Genomic DNA, 27,916 nt, shown 5'->3' on the forward strand with positions numbered 1-27,916 from the left:
AACCTCATGGCATGGGTCAAACTATTTAAAAAGCCTGGAGGCAACATGGCTGGTACAAGTGCCTGGAGTGGGACAGGGCTGGGCAAGTCCTACCAGCCGGGCAGTATGATCTCTCTCGCTTTGACCAAAGGTCTTCTTAATGAGCCAGGCCAGAACAGCTGCTTCCTCAACAGTGCTGTGCAGGTGAGTGATGTTCTGGTAAATATTGATAACGTGCAGGTGTGGGATTTCGCAAATAGTGAATGTGAAATATTCTGTGTAATGCTAATGCAAGACAAAGTTTCAAATACTCACAGATGTTATAGGAAATGGTGCACCTTGCTCAAAAAAAAATAATGGTTCTTTATTGGCTTCTGTGGTTCCCTGAAGAACTTTTAGCATCCTTGAAACCTACTGCACATATAGTAAAAGTTCTTTAGATTTTTAAAATGTTCTTCACACTAAGACAAATGATTCTTTTAAGAACTGTTCACTGATAGGTTCTTTGGTGAATCACAAAAGGTTCTTCTATGGAATCGCTATGAAAAAACACTTTTGGAGACTTTATTTGTAAAAGTTTATATATAATTTTCATTAAGGGTGCAAAATGATTCAACATGTCACACTATGGCAGGCTGATTTTATGCAAACTAAAGACATGCTTCTTACAGGTTCTTTGGCAGCTTGACATCTTCAGGAGGAGCCTACGACAGCTCTCTGGCCATTTCTGCTTGGGTGATGCCTGTATTTTCTGTGCTTTAAAGGTATACACATGAAGGCTCAAATCTCTCAAAACCTAGTAGGCTTCATTGTTTGAATTTCTGTGCTTATGATATGAAAATTATTTCAAATTGTGAATGGCAAATTTATAGTTACTAAGTTTGTATGCAATAGAAAATGTGATGTACAGTATATACAAGTGAAACAACTTCTCAAATTTGCGAAAATGTTATGCTGAACACAGATTTTGTCCATCTTGAATTGATTAGATAACTGGAGTGTTGTCATTTACTAATTGCTGTGTTCTCATGTGAGTGACATATTACTAGATTATTGACTAGCCCTTGTACCGGTATGCACGTCAGATTATGAGGACACATGAATTGAAAAAAAATATATATATGTGACCCTGGACCACAAAAGCAGTCTTAAGTCGCTGGGGTATATTTGTAGCAATAGCCAAAAATACGTTGTATGGGTCAAAATTATCAATTTTTCTTTTATGCCAAAACTCATTAGGATATTAAGTAAAGATCAGGTTCCATGAAGATATTTAGTCAATTTCCTACTGTATATATATCAAATCTTAATTTTTGATTAGTAATATGTATTGATAAGAACTTCTCAATATTTAGATTTTTTTGCACCCTCAGATTCCAGATTTTCTAATAGTTGTATCTCGGCCAAATATTGTCCTATCATAACAATCCATACATCAATGGAACGATTATTTATCAGCTTTCAGATGATGTAGAAATCTCAAAATCTCAACACTTTTGACTGGTTTTGTGGTCCAGGGTCACATATGGGCATAGATGAATAATTTATAATAAACACTGCAATATTCCATAAAAATAAGTCAATATAATTGTCTATTTTGATTTCTTGGCAACTTAAAGATCTTATTTCAACCAAAGCATAGCATGTAACGTTTATGGATAAAAATATCCTATACTGCTTTGTGACAAGCTCTTTAAAATGTTTTTATTCAAAATGGTGGATATAAGAAACAATATAATTCATTCAGAACTAAAAGGCATAGAAAGTAGTTTAAAATATATTATGCCACCCAATATTGATGCGTTTTACATTTTTATTTTTATTTATTTTTTTTACTTATTGTTAGACTTAAATTATCTTAGTTACTAAGACAATGTGCTGTTTGTCAGTGACTCTTAATGAAGATTCTTCCAATGAAAAACATCTGAAATTAGTTATGCACTTAGGATGTTGTCTGTCTATAAAGCTGTTCTTGAAGACACTTAACAAACTGTGAGTCTGGGCTTACTGGGTTCTGAGACACAACCAAAGTTACAACATTTCAAAACTGTTTCTCAAGGAAACATATTGCATTTCTGAATTGTGTATACTGCATTGCTGAGTTTGTATGTGAGGATTATTGCATTGTTTCTTTTCATAGAGCATCTTCTGTCAGTTCCAGCAGAGTCGAGAGCGGGCTCTGCCGTCAGATACCTTGCGTCATGCTCTGGCTGAGACCTTTAAAGATGAGCAGCGCTTCCAGCTGGGCCTTATGGATGATGCAGCAGAGTGTTTTGTATGTTTGACCTCAGAGAACACATTTATATGCATATTGTATATGTAAATGTAGAATTTCAATGTACTTTTTATTTAGCTGTGGTGCAAAGGAGAGACTACTGAAGTTTAGACCTTATTTAAGGCTAATGCCCGTGTCTGGTTTCTAAGGCCAGTAAGCTTTTATTAAAACTGGAGTTATATCAGGGCTCCCAAAATTTCAAAATACCTGGTAGCCCTTCGGGCAGGTACTCTTCAGATTTTGGTAGCCCGAAAATTAATTTAACTTGCCCAAATAAAATAAAGACCATAAATGTCAATCAAAAAATGTTCAATACACAAATATCAATGGATATTAAGGAAAGAGTTTTATTTTACTATTTACATGGTACCTGCAGAATTATTAAAAAAGGAAATTTGAAAAAAAATATTTCTTATACCATTTAATGTATTTACAGCTGTCTAAGGCCTTAAAAACTCTTCAGTTTAGTTGTATCAAATTTAAGGACCCGTGGGAGCAATGTTCCCTCTAATTTTGTTTCTTGCTGAGCAAAACTTTTGTCTATTGGGCGGACATTTCGGGCACCTGAGCAAAAGCATTCTTTATACCAGATCTGTACAGCATGCACACAAAAAAGTGTGTAACTTTTAACTTCAATGTGCTATTTATATTTGATTTGACCCGTGAAGTAACTAAATGATGTACATTTTAGGTTACCTGAGAAAACATTTTTACTGTACAATAAACTGCAGTTCAAAGGTTTGGATCAATAAAGTTTTTTAAATAAGTTTCTTATGCTCATCAAGGCTGTATCTATTTGATAAGAAATACTGAATATTATTTAACAAAATAATATTGTTAAATATTATAGCAATTTAAAATAAATGTTTTCTATTTTAATATACTTTTATAATATACTAATTTAATTAATTCCTGTGAAGCAAAGCAGTATTTTCAGTGTCACATGATCCTTTAGAAATCCTTCTAATATGCTGATTTTTAATCAATGTTGGAAACAGTTGTACTGCTTTTTTGTTTATTTGTAAAAAATGTATATATATATATACATATATATATATATATATTGTATTTTTGGGACCTGTGATATTTAAAAAAAATAAAAAGTTAAAAAGAACAGTGTTACAATATAAACTATTCAAAGATACTTTAAAAAAGTTTAAAGAAAGTTAAATAAATTTTATTCAGCAAGGATGTGTTAAATGGATAAAATTGATAGTAAAGATTTCTATTGTTAAAAAATATTTCTATTTCTACTTTTTATTAATCAAAGAATCAAAGAAAAAAGTAACACAGGTTCCAAAAAAAAATATGAAGCAGCACAACAGTTTCAACGCTGATAATAAATCAGCATATTAGACTGATTTCTGAAGGATTATGGGACACTGAAGACTGGAGTAATGATGCTGAAAATTCAGCTTTGATCACAGGAATAAATGCTATTTTAAAGTATAGGTATTAAAATAGGAAACCAATATTAGAAATAGCAATAATATTTCCCTATATCACTGTTTTTTCTGCATTTTTTAAAATGAATACAGCCTTGATGAGCAAGAGACTCAAAGACTCAAAAACAAGGTCAATTATTTATCAGGTTTATAATATAGCCCTAACATAATATATTATCAAAACATACTATTTAAACTGATAGAATAGAATAGAATAGAATACAAACTGAAGCGAAACTTAAGCTGAGATCTGTAAGTTAAATATATATAAAAAACGTGAACATATGAATTCTTCTATAGCTGTCTTAACATCATTATGAAGTACAGTTTGTACAATACTCTTGTGTGTGACCGTATGTCTCAGAGTATGTTACCCATCCTCCGTTATTTCCAGCACTTAATCAAGCCACTCTTCTTTAATACATGAGGACGTTTTATTTCACATGTCATTGCATTTGCGTTGTCTCTCGCGTTGAGCGCACTCTTTCTATGAAACCTGTAAACCGCATTCACTGGTTCTAACTCTGTCGTAAAATCAGCTCTATAGCGGTTTGCCCGAGCATTGCTATTCTTTCCCTTTTACTGGCGGCATTCAATCAAATGGCTTCCCAACTAATTTTTGTGTGCGGGAGGCACATTATTTCATTTCCGCGGTGGAAGAAGAGCGCGGTGGAAAGTGGAAAGGTTAAAGTGGTTTATACATCATCACTGTGTCAGCTGATCTCATTTGATCAGGATCCAAATGACGTTCACTTGTGACCATCACAAACAGTTGTGTGGACTGTGCAGGGGTGTAAGCCAGATTTCATGAGCTCTGCAGTGTCTGGGCTCTGCCTAAATGTTTGCATTTTTTAGTAAAAGCTGCACAGCAGAATTAAATATAGTTCACCAAAAAAATGAAAATGATGTCATTATTTACTCACTATCATATTGTTCCAAACCTGTGCTGACATTCTTTTTGTTTCTGTGGGACACAAAACAAGATATTTTGAAAGTCAGTTAAGTCCACTATGGGAAAAAAATGTTCCTTAAAAGAAAAAAAATGTATACAGGTTTAGAATGACATGGGGGTAAGTAAATGATGACAATTCAAATTGTTGGGTGAACTATCCATTTAAGGCCTTTCTAGCTTGACTCTTGTGTGGTAAAAATCTTGAAAAGCTATATGTGACCCTGGATCACAAAACCAGTCTTAAGTCGCTAAGGTAGATTTGTAGCGATAACCAAAAATACATTGTATGGATCAAAATGATCAATTTTTCTTTTATGCCAACAATCATTAGGATATTAAGTAAAGATCATGTTCCATGAAGATATTTTGTAAATTTCCTACCATAAATATATCAAAACTTAATTTTTGATTAGTAATATGCATTGCTAAGAACTTCATTTGGACAATTTTAAAAGTGATTTTCTTAATATTTAGATTTTCTCCGATTCCAGATGTTCAAATAGTTGTATCTCACCCAAATATTGTCCAATCCTAACAAACCATACATCAATGGAGAGCTTATTTATTCAGCTTTCCGATTATTCAAAAATTGACACTTATGACCACTTATGGTTTTGTGGTCCAGGGTCACATGGTGAAAGGCCTAATTAGAATGTATATATATTGTCTTTATTACCTATTTCTTATGGTAACAGTGTTGTAAAATATTTTTATTAAAACACAGTCAATTTGCTTGATTTTTTTGAGCAATCAAATATAATTGTTCACTATTTCTTTCTTTGCTTTGAATAATTTAATCCGTTTGGTGCCATTAATGTGCTTTATTTTAAGTAGCTGTTTTGTGTTGTTTGACCTACTTTGTGTTAGGTTGATGTCTCTAATAATAACAATGATTTTTCAAAAATAACATGAAGACGTTTAAGGCTAGCACTAAGAATAACTGTGTCAATAGTCTGATTTATCATTGATCTTTCTTTCCTTTTTGCTTTCTTTTTGCATCTGTTTTGTGAACTATGGGAGACAGGAGAACATTTTAGAAAGGATACACATGCACCTGGTTTCTGATTCAGCCACAGAAATTTGTACTTCCAAATCATGCATCACCCACCAGAAGTTTGCCATGACTCTCTATGAGCAGGTACTATGATGTTGTTTTCCCTTCTTTTTCCATTTTCACTAAACTTACTCAACTACTGCTTGAAATAACCGTTTATTCTCAGTGTTTTCTGTGTTAGTTTTTGAGACATGAAGTCATTCCAAGGCAATCCATTACAATGGCAGATTTCTGTATTATTTGTTGATATGGTTAGACCTCGCCTCACCCTCACAGAAGTTTCTTTCCCTCTGTAGTTTGTTTGTCGTAGTTGTGGAGCATCATCAGACCCTCTTCCCTTTACTGAGCTTGTGCACTATGTGTCCTCCACGGCCCTATGGTGAGTGAAATAATCTACTGTAAGTGATAATCTACTCTAAGTAATATTGTATATGCTTTTATGAATGTGTCAGTGTACGAATGCAACTGACCCATTTTAACCATCCATGCATTCTTTTGAAGGGACAGATATAGTGTCTGAAAGCTTCTCAGAAAACAGAACTGTTTACATTGAAGGATTACAGTTTAATTTGAACAAAGTGGAATAGAGGTCGGCAGTACAATATGTCTACTACCTGGAGTGGTTCAGTGAAACAAATGATCCTCTTTGTGCTCTTTGCTTTTTTGTCAGTCAACAAGTTGAGCGAATCTTGGAGAAGACAGACAGACTGCGTTCAGACATGTTTGGTGAACTGCTGCAGGCAGCCAACACCATTGGAGATCTCCGCAACTGCCCTGTATATCAGCTTTTCTTTCATTTTAACTTGTTGCATGTACATCAGATTCTGACATATTTGAGTTTACTGTCTTATTTTTCTAAAATTGAAAATAGTAATAATGTTGCTTACTAGCATTTGACCCATAGGCTACTTGTCAGGTCTGATAACTTCAAAGCAAAGACCAAACCAAAGAAAGTCAAATAAAAACATACCTTAAATTAATGTTTTTACATATATTCTCTTTATGGACATTATATTAATACTTCTTAATTATTAGTCCTAAATAAGTTATATGATGAGATCTACTGTATATGCACAGTAGCTCTTGCTTCTTCTCAGACTGACAGCTGTCAAATTTAAAATATTGTTCAGCAGAGGCTTCTTATATAGTTTATTTCAGTTGTGCACAGATCACACAGATAATCTTATATCCCTGAAAGAGCGGTCCATTCCATCAGTGTATCAGAAATGACCTGAAGCTTTAGTTGCGTCACTCTAGCACTTATAAATATCATGTCAAGCCACTGTTAACCTCTTGTCTCTTCAGGCAACTGTAGTAAAAGTGTTAAACCTGGATATATTTCTCAAAGGTCTTCAGAAGAGAAATAGATTAAAAAATATATATTGTTTATGTAAATCATAACTGCACCCCTAGTGCTCTATCCATTATTTTCATCACATAGTGTTTCGATTTGACTTAATTACTGTAATTAACCTCTGTTCATGTTTTTTTTCCTATATGCACTTTTTTCCAGCCTTGATAGGCTGTATACAAATAAAGCAGTATTATTATTATATGCTGCATCAGTATGCCTTTGTTTGACATTTTGCTCAGTGTAATTTGATCTGTGCATTGCAGAGTAACTGTGGGCAGAGTATCAAAATCCGCCGTGTGCTGATGAACTGCCCAGAGATCGTCACCATTGGCTTTGTGTGGGACGCTGAACAATCTGACCTCACTGAAGATGTCATCCGCTCTCTGGGCCCAAACCTCAATCTCTCGGGGGTGAGGGTCAAATCTCTCTGCACAACTCTAGCTGTCTCCATTCATTTTTATTCAGGATCAGTTTTTATTGTTCAGTATATACAGTATATTGCCAAAAGTATTATCTAATGAACACGTTTGACTACTTTAGTAATTTTTATTACTACAAATCAAAGCATATAATGATATTCTACAGAATTGTATGCTTCTAATTTTATAGCAACAGTTTGGACAGGACCCTTTTCTATTCTAACATGACAGTGCCTCTGTGTATAAGACACGGTTCAAAAAGACATGATTGATTCAGTCAGTGTGGAAGAACTTGACTGGTCTGCAGAAAGCCAAGTCCTGATCCCAGCCGAACACCTCTGGTGTGACTTTATATGCAGACCTTGAGCCAAAAACTCATCACCAAACACCAATGACTTGTACATAAGGGTACTGTCATTTTAGACACGTCCAAAACTGTTGCAACAGAGATGGAAATACAATTTTTAAATACATGAATTATGTTTCCGTCTATGTTCCGTCTATGTGTCCCAACACTTTTGTCCTAATAGTGTCTATACAAGTCATTGGTGTTTGGTGATAAGTTTTTGGCTCAAGGTCTGCATTTAAAGTCACACCAGAGGTGTTCAGATGGGATCAGGACTTGGCTTTCTGCAGACCAGTCAAGTTCTTCCACACTGACTGAATCAATCATGTCTTTTTGAACCATGCCTTATACACAGAGGCACTGTCATGTTAGAATAGAAAAGGGTCCTGTCCAAACTGTTTCTATAAAATTAGAAGCAAACAATTCTGTAGAATATCATTATATGCTTAAACATTAAGATTTGTACTCCATAGAAATTACTAAAGTAGTCAAACATGTTCATTAGAAGGGGGTGATCCAATACTTTTGGCAGTATAGTGTATTTAATGATTGTGTGTCATGTTCTGTGTTGCTTATTAAATCAAAACATTCATTTAACAACATGTAGGGAGACTGGCATATATACCAGTCCAAAAATAAACATGTATTACAATTTTTACCAGGGTAAACCTTATAGTGTCTGGAACAATAACTGTAGAGTGTTCAAAAGTCTCAAACGTTTGGTAAAAATGTGTTTGAATTTTTCTAATTTGTTTAAAAATGTTTAAATGCTTTAAATGTTTGTGATTAGATGAACTAAAAAAAATGAAACCATTAAAAAAATCACGTTTGAAATAAAATTAACATTGACTGAAATGAAATAAAACATAAAAAAACTTAAACTTATTTTATTTCAGCTATTTTCCAAGGCAACATTTCTCAGTTTCATTTATAAGTTGAAGTACTGTACTAAAATAACTCGATAACACTTTACAATAAGGTTCATTAGTTAACATTAGTTAACAACATTAGTTAACATGAATTAAGAATGAACAATACTTCTACAGCATTTTTTAATCTCAGTTAATGTTAATTTCAGCATTTACTAATCCATTACTAAAATCTCAAGTTGTGTTTGTTAACATTAGATAATGCACTATGAACACTAACAACTAACAATGAACGACTATTTTTTAACTAACGTTAACAAAGATGAATAAAAAGTGTAATAAATGTATTGATCATACATCAATATTGTTCATATTAGTTAATACACTAACTAATGTTAACAAATGACACCTTATTGTAAAGTGTTACCAATAACTCAGACTAAAAGAAAACTAAAACTTAAAATAAAAATATAAAAAAATTATAGACATTTAAAAAAAAATAATAAAATGACAAACACACACTACAAAATTACTCAAACTTTAAAATTTAAATGAAAACAGAAAATATAAAAAAATCAAATCTAATAAAAAATATTAAACGCCACTATAGTATATCAGTGATACTAAAATAACTTGCTCCACAAGTTGGATGCAGCATGTTTTGAGAATGTTTAAAAAGTATGGAGTCTGCACATGATAAAAGGGGTCCGAGCTCGGTGTTTGGCCCGTGCGGGGGTAGAACGGGCTAAAGGTGTGGAGTCGGAGTAGTGGAGGGATGCTGAAAGTCGAGATAATGGAGGTAGGACGTACTTGGTTATTTATAGGAGATTGGATAGTGTAATCACTAATGATTAGCTGGCCATCTTAATTATCTGTGCGTGCTCCTCCTGAAATTTGTTTATATAACATCACTTAGTTCCATGAATTCACCGTCCTATTCAGTCCTCCAGAAAATGTTAAACAAACTTGGCTTGATGTCAAGTCAAACCAAATGATAACCCCCCCCCCCCCCCCCCCCCCCCCCCCCCCAATGGTTATGTTGTGTGAAGGAGAAATGAAGGATATAGAGGTCGGTGAAGGGAAGGCGGAGGGATGCCGGAAGAATCATCGCTGGGACGGGATGGACAGGACTGAATGATTACATTTACATTTAGTCATTTGGCAGACGCTTTTATCCAAAGCGACTTACAATTGGGGAGTACAACAAGCGATTAATCTTGAAGAGGCAATCAGACAGAGGAGGTGCTCGTAACACCAAGTCTCAGTCATTGTTCAAATAAGTACAAGCTAGTAAGCGGAGAGAAAGATAGAGGGAAAGTTTTTTTTTTTTTTTTTGAGTTTAGGATGAAGTCAAGTACTGCGATGAGTTTGAGTTTTCAGTTGTTGCTTGAAGATTACCAGGGATGCAGCGTTCCGGATAGGGGTGGGAAGATTATTCCACCAGCCAGGAATGGTGAACGAGAATGTTCTGGAGAGTGATTTTGAGCCTCTCTGTGATGGTACCACAAGGCGTCGCTCACTAGCAGATCTCAAACTTCTGGAGGGGATGTAGGTTCGTAATAGTGAGTGGAAGTAGGAGGGTGCTGAGCCTGTGGTGGTTCTGTACGCAAGCATCAGTGTCTTGAACTGGATGCGAGCTGCCACTGGTAGCCAGTGCAAGGAGATGAAGAGAGGTGTAACATGCGCTCTTTTGGGCTCGTTGAAGATCAGTCGTGCCGCTGCATTCTGAATCATTTGTAGAGGTTTGATTGTGTTTGGTGGCAGACCAGCCAGAAGAGCATTGCAGTAGTCCAGTCTAGAAACAACAAGGGCCTAGACAAGAAGTTGCGTAGCATGCTCTGTCAGAAAGGGCCTGATCTTTCTGATGTTGTGTAGTGCAAACCTGCAGGATCGAGCAGTCTTTGTAATGTGCTCTTTGAAGGTCAGTTGGTCATCAAAGATTACACCAAGATTTCTGACCGAAGTTGATGGGGTAATCATTGATGAGCCTAACTGAATCGTGAAGTCATGCCATAGAGTCGGAGTGGCAGGGAAGACCAGAAGTTCCGTCTTTGCCAGGTTGAGCTGTAGGTGATGTTCTTTCATCCACGCCGAGATGTCCGCCAGGCAGCCTGAGATCTGTGCAGCTACCGTTGGGTCATCTGGTTGAAAAGAGAGATAGAGCTGCGTGTTATCGGCATAGCAGTGATAGGAGAAGCCATGTGCATGTATGATGGGACCCAGCGATGTAGTGTATGTGGGGAAGAGGAGGGGTCCAAGAACCGATCCCTGAGTAACTCCAGTGACCAGTTGATGTGGTTTGGATACCTCCCCTCCCCAGGCCACCCTGAAGGATCTACCGGTGAGATAGGATTCAAACCAGCGAAGTGAAATCCCAGTGATGCCCAGTGATGAGAGTGTAGTCTCTGTTGAATGGCCACACAATTAGGCTCCTCCCAAACCTACGTTTGGAACTTCACTAGATAGTGGCCACACCATGGCCATTTAACTAAAGTTCTGGAAAGAATTAATACAACAAGGCCACAGTTGGACTGAATTAATAAATTGTGGGAATTAATTCTTAATTTGTGGCCATTGCATATTGTTTTTTTCCTTGGCATATATATTTTTTTGCACAAAATTTGTTACTTTGTTTACATTTTTCAAAACCTTAATAAATTGTTAAATTTAACTTGGAATGGAAATTCAATTCAGCTTTGTGGCCTCACTGTACATGCATAAATATCAAATGTTGAATTCAAATGCCACATGGCTGCTTGCAAGTATGTGTTGCTAAAGCCAACCAGACTCCACTCTGTTAGACCTCAGTTTCCTCCTCAGCAGTCATATGAGTGCTGCAGGCCAATATCACATAATGTCTAGGTCACTGCACCAGAGGAGACATCATGAACCTTGGCACACTATGACAAAACCTCCTGTACATCGGCTTGAACTCCTTGAGCTAGAGGCAGTTTACCCTTTTATTTTGATTTTGAGAGATTACAGTCTTCAGATGGGACTGATATATTGCAGTAGACTAAATGTGTCACATTTAGTCTACTGCAATATATCAGTAGACTAAATGTGTCACATTGTGAATCACAATGCTTCAAAATATCTCCAGTCTTTCCTTATCCTCACCATGAGTTTTAAATGTCAGTTTGACTGTTCTCTCTATTTATTCTTCAGCTGTTCTACAGAGTCACTGATGAAAATGCCAAGAAGAGAGATCTTCACCTGGTGGGAATGATCTGTTACTCTAGTCGACATTACCTAGCATTCGCTTTTCACAGCAAGTCTTCCAAATGGATCTTTTTTGATGATGCAACCGTGAAAGAGGTATTTAACAAGCACACACACACAAGTCAAGTCAAGTCACCTTTATTTATATAACGCTTTTAACAATACAGATTGTGTCTAAGCACTTATCAGTATCAGATTGGAGGATAGAGTGTCAGTAATGTATAATAATAAGATTAAACATAAAATTTTCAGTTAAAGGCATTTCATTATTGAATTAAGAGATGTCATCGTCTAGCTCAGTTTAGTTTAAATAGTATCTGTGAAATCAAATTGGCAATAATCACTAGAAATTAAGTGTCCCCAACTGAGCAAGCCAGAGGCGACAGCGGCAAGGAACCAAAACTGCATCGGTGACAGAATGGAGAAAAAAAAACCTTGGGAGAAACCAGGCTCAGTCGGGGGGCCAGTTCTCCTCTGGCTAGGATATTATTGTTTATTTAATGTTTAATTAAAATTTTAAATGCATAAATGTATTATATTTCTATTTTTATATTGTTGCAATTTCTAACAATAATAGTATTATTATTACACACACACACACACATACATATCTGCACATACCGTAAGAGTGAAATAGTTCATAAATTGATTGACATTTCCTCCTTGAATGTGTTGGTTCTTAGATTGTAGGTTCAAACACGGGTTGATCCATGAGATTCCACCATTTTTTCTTTGATCATGTCAGTTAACTGTAGCTTGCTGCAGGGAGACCTTTCACAATTTGACTGTCACTCACTTTGGTATTTACAGTACCACTGTATATGTTATTTGGAATATAATGTAATAGTAAAAAAATATCTCAATCTAAAATTATCCAACAGATTCTTCCAGCACTGACGGGTGGTCTTCTCTATCGAAGTCCATTTGAATTGTTATAACAAATACAACTATGACTTTTAATTATTTACATTTATTGTCACAGTTATAGTAATTATTGAATGGACTTTTCTGGAGTTGGATGACTGTTTTCTAAAGGAGAATCCAAAGTGCAGAAAGTAAAAGAAGAAGATGTTTACATAATTATATAGTACCTTTCCATAGCGCAAGGACACTTTACAATTGATATAGTGCAGGAAATGAACAACAATTGAATAATACTATAGAGGGACCTGGGAAATGAGTTCCAGATTTTAGTTAGCACAAGCTATACTGAATAATCCATCCCCCACAGAAGCATGGATTTAGTATTTAGGTATGTTAAACCATGTTAACTTCAATGTAGTTACCTTATATAACTTAGTACTTTCATGGTTAACGACACTGCAAGTGCACATACTGTAAATCAAAGTGCAACCAAACAGGAATGAAAATAATACATTCACAAGTATACAGTTATGATTTATTGATGCAGGAATTAATAACTGTTAAGTGGTTCAATAGGGACAATGGGAAGTGGGAAATGAAAAAACAAACAAATGAGAAGTGGTTTAGAAACTACATCTAGCACCTCTTTTAGTAGTTAGTAGTCAGTATAGTGTCTACCATACATTTTTATAATGCTGTATTAAGTTTTTACTTTTACTCTGTATAAAAGTGGAGTGAGATATGTTAATACATCTATTTTTAGTTGAAGTAATTAGACAAACTGAGGTGCAGATTGAATAAGTTAAGATAAGTGCAGAGTTAATAGTTAGAGCAAACACAGTCTCTATGTGATGTGATTTATGTGCTGTGTCAATGGAGCTAGCAGACTTAAGCCAGTCTGCTTTCTGGCCTGAGCCCCAGTGAGTCAGGCACTCATGCAGTACTATTAAGATTATTTAGCAAATTTAAAAGTGGCACCTTCCCATGGAGGATGGAGTCATTCTCTCTTCAACAGACCAAGTGTACATCACAAACTATTCCAATTACAGAATCTTTGAATGCAATTTTACTGTATTCTCTCTGGACACCACTTGGACGTCATAGATGACATATCTCTATTCACTATCCTTTGGAACAGGGCCGAGCAGATAACAGTGTCTGACATAATCCTTATTTAGCACACTCACCTCATTAAAATGACTTTTTGGATTTCCTGACTAGTAAAGCCAGATGTTATTAGTGCTAGTGTGAATAATAATTAAATGTTTAAATATGACTCTGATTTAAGAGTCTCTGGTTTCCATTTTGCATTGGACTATGGTTGCAGATGCACATTTAAAAAACTTTAAAAAAGTAGGTCATCATATGCTGAAAGTAGGTCATCATATGCTCTGAGAAATTTGAACTCTTGGTGTTCACTGACATATTTTTGTGTCTAATATTTTGTATCTAGATTGGCTCCAAGTGGAAAGATGTGGCATCTAAATGTATTCGAGGCCACTTCCAGCCACTCCTCTTGTTCTACGCCAACCCAGATGGTACTGCAGTGTCCAATGAGGATGCCCCTAGACAGACCACCATGTGGTCCCGTTATAGCTCCCCCCTCAATGGGAAGGGGACAGGTAAAACTGCCTTGCTTAACAGTGTATGAGATAAACCAAAATGTCTACATAGTACATAGTGTACATAGTGATTTTAGCTGTGTGGCTTGGGTGTAACCTTTTTAAATATTTAATCTACTTAAAATTTGAATCCGTTGAACGCAGCATCATGTCAGCATGAGGTTTTTTTTTCCCCAAAATTAATAATAGAAAAATAAATGAATCAATCAAGTGTTTTTTTCTCTCAAATCATTAAGCTGTTGTATCCAAGAACAGTATATGAGATGATATGAAACTACATAATATTTTTTACAATTATTATTATGAATGATCTCTTGTATGGAAATTAGGTACAGACCAACTTTCAATGGGCCCTGAGAGTTATGCAAAATGCGCTTTTATTCATTGCTATACTCTATTTGTGACCTTGAGCACAAATCCCAGTTTTGCAGCAAGCATTTGCAGGTGGATGAGTTGATTTCTGTGCGGGTTTCTGAACTCTACCGAGGACAGGGATTATCACCCACGCGCGCTTTCTCTCACTGCCTTTCACTTTATCTCTCTCTCTCTCTTTCTGTCTATCCTAATCCTTTCCCTCTGGCCTCTGCATTGCACTGTTATTCTCTTGTCCCTTCTACTGAATTTTCCCTCCATTCTATCTTCCTTTCTTGCTTTACTCTGACTCGTGTGCTAAATGGATATTCTCCCCAGGCTGTCATTTTCACCTAGTCCTATTGGAATGGGAAAGCATTCTTATTTTTCCATGAATATCTGTAAGTAGTGCTTGCATTTCTTTTCTTTTGTCCTGTAAGCTTAATTGATTTGATACTGTTTGTGTCAATAGCTGACAACAGTGCCATGCAACACGGAGCAGTGTTGTATGTGGGTAACTATTGCAGTTGTGCAGCAATTTGTCCACTCGATAACTTCTCTCCTCTGCTGGACCTTTGTGTTTTCTTGGTAGTTGCTCAGTCGTTTGTAGACTGTGAAATGTCTAAATGTGTTTCCTGGATTTGTTCCTCTGGTGCTTTTGGAAGGATGTTTAATGTGGATCTGCGCCAGCTTGTTCCTGCAGTCTCTGCTGAGTTCTGTACTTTAGACTGAGCTGGCAACACTTCTGCTGAGCAGAACACAGATGCTTTCGCGGTAGTTATAGACTGCTCACGCTGCCATGATTTCATCAAAGTTGCTAAGTTTTCACTGGCATTACATGATGGGCTTGACAACAACATTACCTAAGAAAGTTTGGTTTTGAAAATAATGTTTTTGTCTCTAGTGAAAAAGAGAACATCAATGAAACTGGTCATTAAAATTTGTTGTGGTCTTTTTTTTTTTGTATGCTTAATATATTTAACAAAGACTTTTAGACAGTACTATTTAAGAGCAACACCACTATTTTTCAGTTGTTCATAAGAGACACGCACATGTTCCTATGTGTAGAGCTTGTGCTAAGCTCTACAAAAAGTGGCAAAAAGCCAAACATTATATAGCAAAAAGTAAGCTAGAATTCAAAAAAAGTTAAATAAAGTATTCATTTTATTATCATTGTATTATTATTGGTGTGTTGTGTTCTCAAGGGCATGTTTCATGTTTTGATTAGTTAATATTAGTTTTGTCATTAAATGTATCTATTGTTATAAATAAACTGCCTTTTTTTTAGTCTGCAGTCTTTTTTTCATTGTTTTGCAGTCAGGTCAAGATTATATAAATACAGTATTTCATGGTCATTTTCCTTTTCTTTTTTTTATTTTAATTCTATTGTTCTCTTCAAGAAAGATTATATTATGATTGATTTTGATTTAAATCCAACAAAGTTTATATTATTTTGTTTTGATGGTTTTAGTCTAACTGGATTATTATTTCCTATTTGTTTGATTTATTATACAATTTTTATGTGTGTACAGTGGCAGATCCACTTTGCTCTTCATCTATGGGGAATGCGGTAATCCATGTGCTTGTTTTTTCCCTCTTCAAACATCTGGGGTGGCTCACTGCGTGCCCTATATAAGCACATAATAAGCAAGTTTGTCCTCTCTCTCTCTCCCAGCAGACGTTTGCAGACACAGCAGAGATGTAATGTAGTTTCGGAGGCTTCTACTCAAAGCTGTTTGTTAAGTTACATATTGCACTGCCTTATTTGATTACTTAACTCAGTGTCCACTGGATGAGACACAGAATCAATTTATAAAAGTCTTACTGTGAAAATGCATTAAAAGATGTCGGTCTACAGCAGTATGATAGATAGCATTAAAATATAGTGCAACATGGTAATAATCACGTTTTATGTCCCTTGCATCATGTACTATGGATGAAGGTTGTTGTTGCAAGATTACACCAGTCAAAAGTCCAGAAATCATTGCACCATTTCAAACTCGTAATTCTTTCTTTCTTTCTTTTGTATTCCATATAAGAAAAGGAAGAGGAAGAGTCAATCTTTAAAAAAAAAAAAAAAATTCAGAACATTGGCATGTACACACAGTAGAGACAGTAGTAGAGAGATGATACAACTGTGAGTAGAGACAGTAATGCAGAGTTAGAATATATAAAGTCTAATTTGATGTAGGTTTACCTCTTTCTCTGTCTCTTGTTCTCGTTGGCAGATACTCAGCTGCCAGGCTCTAAGAAACTGGACAGTGTGAGAGATATGAGTGCTGGTTCCCAACGAACAAATCAGGGATCCCACAAAACAATGCAGTCTTCAACCAATCGGTGTAAGTTATCATGATTAGTTGTTCATGTCCACACAATATTTTATGCTTCCATGAAATGTTTGGAGAAATTGCAACATAATGATTTGACGAAAGTCACAAAAAAATTCTCCCTTTTCAATGTCCCAGTTAAAGTGCTTCCAGAAAGTCCCAGCAGGTTCCGAGAGTCTTCCAGAGATTTTTCTCACCGAGGAGGACAGAGAAGAGAGAGTGAAAGAAGCTACCGAAGATCAGACTCTCTCCAACACAAAGGTATGTTAATAAAAAATATTTGAGTTATTAATTCTAAAATGAATTATCCTGTGCACAGTAGCCTTTGTAGTGTCTGTTGTATTTTTCTATTAAATAAATACAACAAAATAGCAGTTCCAATGATGATTCATACAGAATATGTGTCATACAATAATTGTACCTTTTTACTAATGTGCTTATAAGATATTTAGACTTTAATCTTATAGTATAGACCATGCTTCACTCATTCATTTTACCTTGCAGTTTTTGCAATTTGTAATTCATGGAGATTTGTGTGTCACACAAGTAATACGGTTTCCACTGGTAATATGCATCAGACATGAGACATCATCCACAGGCCAAAACAGAACTGCTAAACCTTTTCATGAGCACTAGAGCCTTTTAGCATAAGCCGATTTTAGACTTTTAGTTTGGTACTATAGTCCTGTGTTTTTTTGCTACTTCATGTCTCTGAAATGAGGTTTCATATTTGAGACAGTATAAAAATATTTGTAATATTTCAGATGTTGATGTTGTTAATAAATTCAGACATTTGATAATATCACATTTTTATATTGCTACATTTTTTTATGCAAATATTATCCACAATTGAATTGACTCCACAGAAATCCCAATTAACCATTAAATAAGTAAATGAATGAAACATTTGAAATTTACAATGAAGTGAAGTGACGTGTGCCCAATACTTGGAATTTGTGCTCTGCATTTAACCCATCCAAGTGCACACACACAGTAGTGAACACACACCCGGAGCAGTGGACAACCAATGCTGCAGCACCCGGGGAGCAGTTGGGGGTTCGGTGCCTTGCTCAAGGGTCTCACCTCAGTCGTGGTATTGAAGGTGGAGAGAGCGCTGGTTATTCACTCCCCCCACCGACAATTCCTTCCGGACCTGAGACTCCAACCCATGACCTTCTTTGGGTTACATGTCCAACTCTCTATCCATTAGGCCAGGACTGCCCCACAATGAATGAATTGTAATTACAAAGAATGAATGATGAATCATTGCGATGAAGAATTTTGTTGGTGAATCTCTTTCGTCATAAGATTTTACTTTGGCTCATGAGCCAGCATATACAGCCAGTTTATTTAGTTGAGATTGCAGCTTACAGATATAGTTGTGGGAGTCTGAAAACATAGAATCAGCTGTGCTGATCATGATTCAACTTTTCTATTTTCAGTTGTGGGTGCTTGCTCTGACAGACGGAGCTTCTAAAGGCAACTTACACACAGGAAAAAAGTTTGAGTACTGGCTAACCTCCAAACTAACAGCAAACCATCTGTCCTATTAAATAGCCTGCTAAAAGCCTGCTTGTTCAAAGAGGCTTAAAATTCATGTTAAAATCAGCATGAACTTATTGTCACACTTTGGCTAAATGTGGTTGTAACAAAGTTCATAGATCGGGAAGAAGGAGGCGGGAACCGACAAACATTTAAACAGTTTAATAATAAAATAAACAAACACAAAAGTAAAGCGGCAGCCCCTCACGGACGACTGCCGCACACAAAACACAAAATAAAGTCCAGGCCTGGTCCTCTCTCGTCTTCCACTGTCATTACTCCTCCTTTTATCATTCCGGAGCTCCTCCGTGGGACTCGAGACCGGTGAGTGGTGCAGGTGTCGTTCATTATCATAAACTCCACCGGCCTCGCTCCGTTCCCACAGCTCTCGGCCCCGCCCCACTCACTACAGTGGTGTTTGCAGGAACATGAAGATGAACAGACTTTATTAACAGAAGGCTAGTACACCAAACTGAACGTAAGCGTTAATGAGAAACCACATCTAAGAGAATAAACACAGGCATATAAATACTAAAATAAACAAGGAAATAATTAAGCAACAGCTGAACGAAAATACTGATGAAACGATTAAACCATAGAAACTTATTAATGAAATCAGGTAGTCAGGAAGACAGCAATGACTGAAAATAAGCTAAAAACAGAACACAACTCTGACACTTATGAAAAAGACTGAGTGTATTTCATATAGTTATTTTTTTTTTTTGGCAACGCTGTAGAGTAAGGTTCAATTTGATAACTACATTAGTCAACATCAACTAAACAAAGAATGATTAATGAAATGAACTGTAGTTCATGTTAATTAATAAAAAATTAACAAAAATTAATAACTACTTTCACAAATGTATTGCTCATTGCTATTAATTTCAGTTAGTGCTTTAACTAATGTTGACTAAATTTGTACATATTACTGTATTGCATATTATCTAACATCATTAATGTGTATTTAAATAATTAGAAACAACATGAATCAATTGTTTATATTGACGGTGTTCCCAAAAACCCTTTAAACATTAAAACGTGAAGATTTACATTAGATGAGAAAATATCAAACCCAGTGGCATATGCAAAAAGTGATTTTTTTCCAAAGATGTCATTTTAATCTGTTACTTAGAAAATTAACGGGTGCCAAGGTGATTTGTTTCTATATATATATATATATATATATATATATATATATATATATATATGAAGTGAAGTGACATACTGCCAAGTATGGTGACCCATACTCGGAATTCGTGCTCTGCATTTAACCCATCCAACGTGCACACACACACACAGCAGTGAACACGCACACACACCGTGAACACACACCCGGAGCAGTGGGCAGCCATTTATGCTGCGGCGCCCAGGGAGCATTTGGGGGTTGGGTGCCTTGCTCAAGGGCACCTCAGTCGTGGTATTGAGGGTGGAGAGAGCGCTGGACATTCACTCACCCCACCTACAATCCCTGCCGGCCCGAGACTCGAACCCGCAACCTTTGGATTACGAGTCCAACTCTCTAACCATAAGGCCACAACTGCGATACACGCACGCACGTTGGTTTTTGTGGTTTAGGGACTCTCCATAGGCGTAATGGTTTTTATACTGAACAAACTGTGTGTGCTATTGCCCTACACCAACCCTACACCTAAACTTAGCCCTCACAGGAGAATTTGTGCATTTTTAGATAAAAAAAAAAAACACCATTTAGTATGTTTTTTAAGCCTTTTGAATTACGGGGACATAGGCAGTGTCCTCATAAACCACCTTCATATTGTAATACCTCTGTCATACCCATGTCATTATACAAATTTGTGTCCTCATAAACCACATAAACAGGCACACACACACACACACACACACCTCTATGTCTAAATTCTAATCAAAGTCTAATCTCCTCAAGTGTCACAAAAAATGACAACCGCATATTGTGTCTTAATTTTGAACAATGCATCAGTTTCTTTAAAATTTGACTTATATCCCTTTTTTTGGCAATCATTCATTAAATTAAATTCTGTTATTTAAGACATTTCTAAATTTTGGGCCATTGTATATTTGTGTATATCATTTTAATTACTTACAAATTAAATAATATTTTTATTATTATTTATTTATTTTTTAGATATGACATATCCTCGATCATCTTCTCCCCCTGAGAATGGGCCAAGGTTTCATTCTGACCAGAGACAGAGAACTCTTCCCTCACGAGTCTCTCGACCTGAGCATTCTTCAGTACATCCTCGTGTATCACCCCAGGAGTCCACCCGCTCAAACCAGGGAATGGCCACTGGCTCCAGTCGTCACGTTGATTCACCATCCCTCTGCCATCGTGGGTCTACAAGTCTCCCAGAGCGTAGCAAATCCAAGCCATCATGGAGACCAGTGCGAGAGGTTCTGAATGTAGACAGCGTGCTGAGCGAACTAGAGCGGCGTCAGCAGCAGCGTGGGAGCCCTCGATGTGTCCGTCGCTTTGGCCACGAGAGAGGACTGATGAAGGAAAAACAAAAAGGTCTGATGACTATTTATGAAGATGACTCACGTTTGGAGACTGAAAGTCAAAGCTCCCAGGAGTCTCAGCGACAGACGATTGTGACGAGGCCTAAAGGTGGAGCAAATGTAGCACAGCGGAGTGATAACTGGATGATTCAGAGGACAGAATCAGGATATGAGAGCAGTGATAGGTTGAGCAGTGGTTCCACCAATCCTGACTCTCCAGGTGTTGAGAACTTCACAGGCAAAGAGCTCAGACTCAGTCAAGATGCACAGCACCTCAGGTAGGAGAAATTAAGTAATGATAGGTGTGTGATTTGTCCTTTGGATTCCTTGTTCTTGATTCAGTGTTGTATTTCCTCAGGGATCAAGGCCATAATAACCAAGGTGACTCAAAAATGGAGGCAGTGCGTTCTCCGCTGTACCACAGTGAGTATTAATCATATGCCATGCCACGTGGTTTCTGGTTTAAACCTGTTTTGTTCAATTTGCCTAAAAGCAAATCATTCTATCATAATGAGAGTTTAAAAAGCTGATAAAAACATCACAATAATCCATTAGTAATCCACATGACTCCAGTCCATCAATTAACATCTTGTTAAATGATAAACTGCATGTTTGTGAGAAACACATACATCATTAAAGTTTTTTAACTTGTACTGGCTAAAATACCAGTCCGAAATCATCCAGTGAAAAAAATTCCATCCCCTGTTGTCCTCTCACATCAAAAGCTACCAAGATATTATTTCATCTGTGCATATTTTTCTTACTATTCAGACAAGATTACTTTTTCACTGGAGAAAGCAATATTATGGATAGAGGACTTGTATTTTAGCCTGAAGCAAGAACATTTTATCATTTACAACACATTAATCGAATGACTAGACCTGTTTTAGCCTTTTTATTCAGAGGACACCCATTAATCAAGTATGTGGTCTATATAATAAATAATCTTTTTACTTTGTATGAATGTTTTTGTCTTTGGGAAAATAAATAGTTTTGATTAACATTAAATAAAAAATGTGTGTTTGAACCAAATTATACACATAATGTGAGAATACTAATACTTTTGAGAAAACTAATACATTTGCCTGTAATTTGAGTATATATATTTTTAAGTTGGTCCAAAGTATAATATTTGTGTATTAATTTGCTTTAAGATTTAAAAAAAAAAAAAAAGTCATGGCCCAGCCAGTAGCCCATATTCTTTAGCGATGTTGAGCTTTGGTGGTCATATAGGAGTGTAACGGAGCCAACAAGACATGAAGCGTACGGATCCATTTGCAAGCTTTAATTCCAAAACATGGTCAAACACAGGCAGGGTCAAACATCAGTTGACAGATATGTTGAGGGCAAGACACAAGAGTGTTCCGAGAGCATGTGTGGGTCGTCAATCGGCGAACAATATCCAATGGGTGTGACAGTAGGGGTAATCCGATAACACGAGCAGTAATCCAAACAGGGGCAAACAGAGTCTGAAAGGCAAGACGAAAGGGCAATCCAAAAACACAAGAGCAATAATCAAAACACAGGTAAACAGGCTTGGCAAGACTAAGATACTAAGAAAGGCTCCGTAAAGTAGCTATCAGCAAAGACTGTGATAAACACTAAACAATACTCGGTAGAGAGGAAGAGGAAGTCCATGGTTTAAGTAAGGCGTGGTATGGGAATCAGCTGTGTGATTAGTGCAATCAGCTGTGTGTGTAGTCAGTGCAATGGATGATGGGAATTGTAGTCCGATGGTGAAGTGCAACAGTAATGTAGTGCAAGAGCCCATGTGGTGAGCGGGTGACCTCTGGTGGTGAATGAATTGAAGTTCATAGACCAGATTCGTGACAAGGAGAGGTTGGTTTGAATCTAGTCTATGATTTCTGGGTCCTGTCCTTTCTGCCTCTTTTCTTTCTGTCATAAAAAGTGGTAAAATGCCCAAAAAACAGCTATTTTATTTTCTTTGCTTTGTAATTTAGTAATTAGCATTTCTAAATTAGTGTAGAAAGAGGCACCAAGTGTAACGTTACAAAATGCACTTGTAAATTCTATTTCATGAATCACCATATCATGCTCATTCTGTAAATTTTTTTGTTTTTTTTACAAAATACATATCTCATTCACAGAATGAGCATTTCAGGTCATGTGTGGCATCTCATTGTGTCTGTTTTAGTTTAAGCTACATATGAAATCAAGCTCCATCAAACCCCAAAAGAGAGACAGGCATTTGGAGTTGTTCCAAAAGACTGAATCATCTACAGTTTTGTCGTGTTTTTGTATACTTTGTGATTTTACGCAGCTGTAATTCTCACTAATTCCATGGTAGCACATAGAAGCATGCCAAAAAATGAGAAAATCCCCTCTCTCTCCTTCTTCTACTTTGCAAGAGACAGAAGCAGCTTAACATTTAAAACACTTTGCCCCATTAAAGACTGCTATATATTGCATTGGAACACAAAGATGAAGGCAGAAAAGAGATAAAAACGAATTCTTTATCATTTGAAATTGCACTGTGGTCGATCAGGCTCGTGTGGTAGTCTTGTGTGGCAGGTAGCTCCTAGTCCTTCAAATCCACATGTACTATTTAAGAACCATCTTGGTTTCCCAGAAGTCATGGAATTTTAAAGCCCCTTCTTAGTAAAGAGAAAAGCACAAGAAGCCAGCAGGACAGCACGCAAAGACTGAAATACAAGAGCACTGTAAATGTAAAAAATGCAAAAACATCATTGTAAAAGTGTAAAATGTATTCTGTAAGCTTATTGATGGCCAAATCTTTGACTTAGTTAGAGCACGTGTTGTATCCTGTGGCTTTATCCTCACATGGAGCTCAGCAGGTTGGCAGGAAAGAGATGAATAGTCTGTCTATTTATAAATAAGTGAGTAGGATGTGTCCTAGTGAGTGTGTCTGTGCCCACTGCGATCCAGCTAGGAGGATTTTGGCAGTTCTTTTCCTCTGTCGCTACACACCCATGGCAGAGATGAAAAAATTCACCTTTTAGGATTTATTGTCTGTTGTTTAATGTCTCATGAAATAAATTATTGCACATTTGTTCCCTCAGGTAAACATTTGGTTAAAATTCAGGGAAAGAACTCAGACCATCTCATGAAAGGCAGCCCAAGTTCAAGGTATTTACAGGCTTTGTCTTTACACTGCAAATATGTTGCAATTCACATTTATAACAGCATTTCATGGTGATATTTCAATCACAATTTGCTTTCGGGAATATCAAAGAAAACAATTATATGAATATATAAACAAAATTTAAAAAAACGTTCAATACAAGTAAAAAATGTGGTTGATTACCAAGCAAACAATAATGTTCTTGACATCTATGCATATAGGTCAATTATGTGATGATCAATTTGTGTTATATCTATTCATTTATTCATAAATGCATTAAAAATGCAATTCCTACAGTTATTTGAATACACTGTGATGTTTCTAATTAATTAATTAAAATTTATAAATGTTTTAGGGGCACCCAATTAAAAAGTAAAGGTGATATGGCCTATCATATTAAAGGAAATTTATATAAATATCTTAACAAAACTGCTCCATTAAGTATGTTTTAAAAATATTTTGAATATTTGCCACCAAATCAAAGTTTTGTGTCTTGACTAAAGGGGCAGTCATACCATAATTTTGGTTCCATTGACCTCTATTCATACGCATACAAATGCTGGAGACCGGAAACATAACCTCTTGTAAAGATGTTTTGCATTTTGTTGTGTTCCATAGTTTAATTTTGGTGAATTCTGATTTGTGAATTTGTATTATGTAAAGAAGTGTGACCAGTAGAATACTATTTATCATTTGTTATATTTTGAATAAAAAAAAATACACAGCAGAGCATGACGTCATATCACTACCACTAAAGTGTCCAAAACAATTTTGTGTGCCCTAAAACTAGTGTGACCGCCCCATAACAATGAAAAACATAACATTTTGTAAACTTAAAGTGGCAGTCCGTAACTTTTTTGGTCAAAAATTATCCGAAATCAATATTTGAGCAAGTACATAACCAGCCAGTGTTCAAAAGTATCGCTTTACTTTAGCCCGATTCACAACGGTTAGCTTATAAATAATATTTTCTAATTTGTGTGGTACAGGTAGGTTTTTGCTGGAAATTCGAGCATGGCATTTCGTCATTACGTCATGTCTGTAAACATAAAGAAGGTGTCCCATGGCTATCGCATGTGAGGATCCTGCAGGTGGCAGATCGTTTAGCCTTTTCTCACAGCAGCTAGAAGGATGAAATATAGCATGATGGCGCATTGTAATGCAGAAAGGATTATGTGTTTATGAATCACGTGAATAAAATGAAATTATATTCCAGTTTTAAATGTGCTTCTGATTACAGATAGCCTGGGATTGCACAAGATTTGTATTTTAAAGAAAACCAGTTCGAAGGGAGCATAATTTGCTTTTTGTGTTAAAAGAATTTCTTAATATGAAATTCGAATGGCATGACGATTAGATTAGACCGTACAGAAATTGAAATCTACACACTGATACACACTATTCTTATTGTCACACAATGCTGATGTTGTTAACATTAATAATTTGAGAGTAAAGTATAACAATAATAATAATTTGCGATTTATTGTAATGCTTTTTTCCTCAGTTGGTCAGAACAAACGTGGCAGACTTGTTACTTGTTCAGATGGCAATATATGATGAACATTTTTATTTGGGTCATATATTCCAAGACGTAGGTTAGAATATGTGACTGCGAAGTACAGTAAACATCCACACCGGTACGTGACTGACTGCCACACATACTCCTCAAAACATTAGATTCATCCGCACTGGAAGATAATTTCACAAGCAACTGCAATTCCAGGTTTTCAAACTGAGATGGCAACAAAGAGGCAAACTTACGGACTGCAGCTTTAAGATATTTGAAAACTTGATGGTTATACCACATGACTTATACAACACTTTGTCATTACATAATTCTTTTTTTTAATTTTTTTTATGTTTTTATGAACCATATGAATCCACCATTAATGCAAGAGTGCATTTGTTTTAAACTAGATATGCAAATAATTTGTCCTTTTATTTATCATGGACAACTATATGCCACTGACTGCTTTACAGCAGAAGTCTATAGATCAAGTGTACAACAGCCCATTTTGGTGAACTGGTTTTTGTTTTATTAGTTTGGCTTTACAAACTAAGGTAAAGGTGGAGAAACTTGATGAGTGGAGATGAAGATGTTAAATGCTGTGAAATGTTGTCTTCTAAAGGTGACATTTAATTACATGTGTTCATGCTTCACAGAAGGAAGCTGAGATACTCATCCTGTGGTGCTAAGAAAGGGGGCAATGCAGAGAAAGACCCATCGACTGGTGAACTTCAAGCAGAGCAACAGGAAGTTTCCATGCGATGGCACCACAACCCAGAAAGCCCCCTACTGCACCGCCTGGGCAAGATCAGCAGTTCAGAGTATAACAGTTCTGATGAACTCACTAACCCTCTTTCAGAGCAGGAAGACAGCGCTTATCGTTCCAGCACCAGTGAAGTCACTCCACACGAATCACCGGGTCCTAACCACAGTTACCTGTTGCAGCCAAGGGAAGAATCAGCCATAGCTCCATCGATGCCAACTTACTCCAAGCATGCACAGCGGCCCATCGAGATAAAGACTCCACCCTTCCGTCCCAGAATTTTACAGGAGCCATCACAGACAGCTTTCAGAGCCTCCGGTCGTGGCATTCCATCATCGCACACCACCGCAGTACACAGGCGGATGGAAGTCAACGGCACATGCCCAAGCTCATCAGATGTGAGCTCAAAATCGGGTTCTGACCAGAAGAAAGGGGAGCAGATGTCCAGCGAGCCTGAAGAAAGATCTTGTGGTTGGGATAAGCCGTCTGCTTCAGTGTCTCCAGGATCTGGAGTGGCACTGACTACTTATTTCTCTGTGGATAATTGTATGACAGACACCTACAGACTGAAGTATCACCACCAGAGGCCGTTGGTCCTCTCCATGCCTGAGCCGAGAGGATCTGTCAAGGACGGGAGAGACACAGGACACTCAAGCCGCATAGAGAGCCAATCTGAGCGTGCCAAAAATAAGCCTGACCCTGGTATGTTAAAGCTTAGCTGATCTGTTCAATAAGTTGTTGATATATTATTACATTGCAACTACCATTCAAAAGTTTGGGTCAGTAAGATGTTTTTTAAATGTTACATTTTAAAGCTAAATTTTAAGCAGCTATTACTCCGGTCTTCAGTGTCACACGATCTGTCAGAAATCATTCTAAAATGCTGATTTGGTGCTCAGGAAATATTTATTCAAATGTTTGTGCTGCATAATATTTTTGTGAAAACTGTAATATATTTTTTCAGTGTTCTTTGATTACAAAATGCAAAACAACAGCATTTATTTAAAATGTGTACATTTTAATGTTACGTTTGTAACACATCACTTTTGTTTTCTTTCTGAATACGAGTTGATTTCTTTACATCTTTCTGATCTCAAACTTTTGAACAGTAATGTATGTATTTAATAACTTACTAACTGTAGTTAGTAGCTTAACTAAATTAAATTATCCTTTCCAGGCAATAGCAACAATAAGCCCACTGCTAAATGGCACCCTGTCACTTCAAAAGGCCTAGATGAACATGGATATTTGTGAAAGTTATGGTAAGTTCTCGCTAAACCTTCAGATACAGTTTTATCTGTTGGTTCAAATCCCAAAATATTTTTTTAGCAATGTACTGACTTTAAACACTTTATTGACTTTATTAGATATTGCATTAGATAACACAAACTAAGAATGAACTGTACATTTAGAGAATGTGAATTAT

At 36.4% G+C, this 27,916-nt stretch overlaps 1 protein-coding gene across 1 annotated transcript; it reads left to right on the forward strand.

The window, feature by feature from the left end:
* Positions 1 to 27,744, forward strand: usp53b (ubiquitin specific peptidase 53b; the record flags this gene model as incomplete). The annotated part of the gene is made up of 16 exons (XM_079422062.1): positions 1 to 183; positions 651 to 743; positions 2,120 to 2,254; positions 5,676 to 5,789; positions 6,002 to 6,084; positions 6,376 to 6,481; positions 7,323 to 7,469; positions 11,862 to 12,011; positions 14,233 to 14,401; positions 16,981 to 17,091; positions 17,218 to 17,340; positions 20,744 to 21,395; positions 21,476 to 21,540; positions 24,159 to 24,225; positions 26,384 to 27,192; positions 27,668 to 27,744. The coding sequence occupies exons 1-16, from the start codon at positions 7 to 9 to the stop codon at positions 27,742 to 27,744; spliced, it is 3,078 nt and encodes a 1,025-aa protein (XP_079278188.1). The 5' UTR covers positions 1 to 6.
* Positions 27,745 to 27,916: the final 172 nt, after the last annotated feature.

Source organism: Barbus barbus (genome assembly GCF_936440315.1).
Source record: "Barbus barbus genome assembly, chromosome: 7".
Lineage (NCBI taxonomy): Eukaryota > Metazoa > Chordata > Actinopteri > Cypriniformes > Cyprinidae > Barbus > Barbus barbus.